A 2,707-nucleotide genomic window follows, 5' to 3' on the forward strand; every position below is an offset into this window, starting at 1 on the left:
TGTTTGGTTGGTGCTATTTATCGTTCGCAGCTAAAAGAGACATTTCTATCATTTATTAATATTTGATTGTGTAATAAATATTTGCCTGTACATACACTTAAAATTTGCCTATAATAATAAATAAAAATATTCCTTGGAAAAATCCAAATTGGTGATCCCGAACAAAGAACATTTTCATAAAAAAGTGTTTTCCGAGAAAATTGTGGACATTTCTAATACGGCGAGCGTGCATCGACCATAACCTAAATTTCACCTGCACCGGCATACTAACATAACCGCACATTCCACCATGTGTAACCAACGCTTGTGGTACTACACCAAATTTCGGAACTTAACGACGAAATTTAACGCAAACATTTAAAAGGAGTTTTTATTGATGCAACGCGGTTGGTAGGAATTACCTTCCGCATTTAACTCACAACTCTATGCAACCATACAAACAACTGTACTATTAATGCAACTTTAAACGTAATTCAACGTGCAAATACAACATTTTGGATGCAATAGTTTTTCGAATGAGAATATCATCAAACAACGAGAAGCCTTATCTACGACCAAGAGAGCAAATACCAATCGAGGTTTTGGAAGCCATTCAAGGGAACCTACAATCAATATTTACCAGAATGATCCAAGGAGACTGCACACCTGGAACCTCATCAGGAGCCTCTCAACGGCAACTACAACAAGAATTTCGCGAAAATGTGAGTACCTTCACCGATCAGCCTTTACAAAGTAGTCATATTGCGGTTAAACCACCCGTTTTCTTGAAAAGTAGCCCTCATATATTTTTCATTCAAATAGAGACGTCTTTTCGACGCGCTAACATTTCTCGCGATGATACAAAATACGACCTCGTGGTCGGCGCATTAGACGCGCAAATTCTCGAACTGGTCCGTGATTTTCTTCGCAATCCTCCCGAAACGGACAAATACGAGTGTCTCAAAAATAGAATTATCGCGGAATTCGCGGACTCCAAATCGAAAAAAATTCGAAAGTTACTTAATGACGTTGAGCTTGGTGACCGTAAACCATCTCAGCTTTTGCGCCACATGCGTGACCTGGCCGGAAGCTCAGTTTCGGAAACAATTTTAAAAAGCTGGTGGATTGAAAGATTGCCTGTTACACTTCGAGCTTGCTTAGTAATTGTTGATGAAGATTTAGACATATGCGCCAAACGCGCCGATACGATCATGGACTTTGTTGGATCCACATCCTCACAAGTCATGGCAGTGAAAGCTGGTGCCAGTACACCACATAAAAATGAACAATTTGGGGAAATCCTCAACAATAATAAAGCTTTGACACAGGCAGTTGCTACTTTGGCAACCCAGTTGACCACCCCCGGTGATTGTTCACGGTCGCGATCACGAAGTGGCAACAACCAGAATGCACGTTCAAGCTCCGGCGACAACGGTAATGCCAAACCGTTTTGCCGATACCACTACAAGTTCGGTGGCGCAGCACTCAAATGTGTTCCCCCGTGCAAATTTAATGATAAAAGGCCGGAAAACTAAAAGCCGCTTCCTTAGGGACGACAGACGAAGCGGAAGTCATGACCAGTCGTCGATTGTTCATTACGGACAAAAACACCTGCAGGAAGTTTCTCATTGACACCGGCTCCGATATCTCAATTCTACCGCGTATTTTCGGTAACAAATCGGCCGGCCCGTCCTCATATCGTTTATTTGCCGCAAACGGCACTCCCATCAAGACTTTCGGCCAACATCAGCTTAGCCTGAACATTGGCCTCAGGCGCAATTTCACGTGGCCATTCATAATTGCCGAGGTAGATAAGCCAATCATCGGCATAGACTTTTTAAATTACTACGGTCTCATTATTGATGTCAAAAAGCGCAAAACTATTGACGAAAAAACCCAACTGGTGGTTAAATGCAATTCCATTATGACTCCATATGAACGTTTATCCACCATCAATGTTGGGAATAACAATATGGCTGATCTCATTAGCGAATTCAAGGCTCTGACGCTTCCACCATTACCACGGGTCAGCCCATATTTGCGGCAGCACGTCGTCTCAACCCGGAGCGACTTAAAATTGCCAAAACAGAATTCGAAGCCATGCTCAATGCTGGCATCTGCAGTCCAAGCAAAAGTGCATGGGCAAGTCCATTACACATGGTACCCAAAAAAGATGGGCGCTGGCGATTCTGCGGTGACTATCGGCGTCTCAATGCCATTACAGTACCAAATCGCTATCCCTTGCCTCATATCCATGACTTTACACAAAAGTTTCCTGGATGCAAAATTTTCTCGATCATTGATTTGGTTAGTGCTTACAACCAAATTCCAATTGATAGGGCTGACAAGGAAAAAACGGCCATAATCACCCCATTTGGCCTATATGAATTTAACGTTATGACATTCTGTCTCAGAAATGCTTCTCAAACATTCCAAAGGTTCATGAACAAGCTGTTCATGAATTTGGATTTCGTTTTCGTCTACATAGAGGATATTTGCGTGGCTTCGGTTAACGAAACCGAAAGCATCTTCGCATAGTTTTCGAGAGATTAAGCGCTCACAATTTGAAGATTAATCTCGTCAAATGCCCCCTCGGCCAGCCCGAAATAATTTTTCTCGGCCACACGATTACGGCAGATGGCGTCGCATCTCCTAAGGCCAAAACCGAGGCCATTTGTCAGTTCAAAAAGCCGACATTAGCTCATGAGTTGCGCCGTTTCTTGGCACT

General features: G+C 42.9%; 1 protein-coding gene across 1 annotated transcript; it reads left to right on the top strand.

Moving 5' to 3' along the window:
• Positions 1–623: 623 nt before the first annotated feature.
• LOC128869711 (uncharacterized) lies at positions 624–1,514 on the top strand. Its single transcript, XM_054112317.1, has one exon. The coding sequence runs from the start codon at positions 624–626 to the stop codon at positions 1,512–1,514; it is 891 nt and encodes a 296-aa protein (XP_053968292.1).
• Positions 1,515–2,707: the final 1,193 nt, after the last annotated feature.

Source organism: Anastrepha ludens, chromosome X (genome assembly GCF_028408465.1).
Source record: "Anastrepha ludens isolate Willacy chromosome X, idAnaLude1.1, whole genome shotgun sequence".
In the NCBI taxonomy this organism is placed as follows: Eukaryota; Metazoa; Arthropoda; class Insecta; order Diptera; family Tephritidae; genus Anastrepha; species Anastrepha ludens.

Coding starts and splice junctions, on each gene's coding strand:
- LOC128869711 (XM_054112317.1), top strand. CDS start 624: ATGATCCAAGGAGACTGCACACCTGGAACCTCATCAGGAGCCTCTCAA.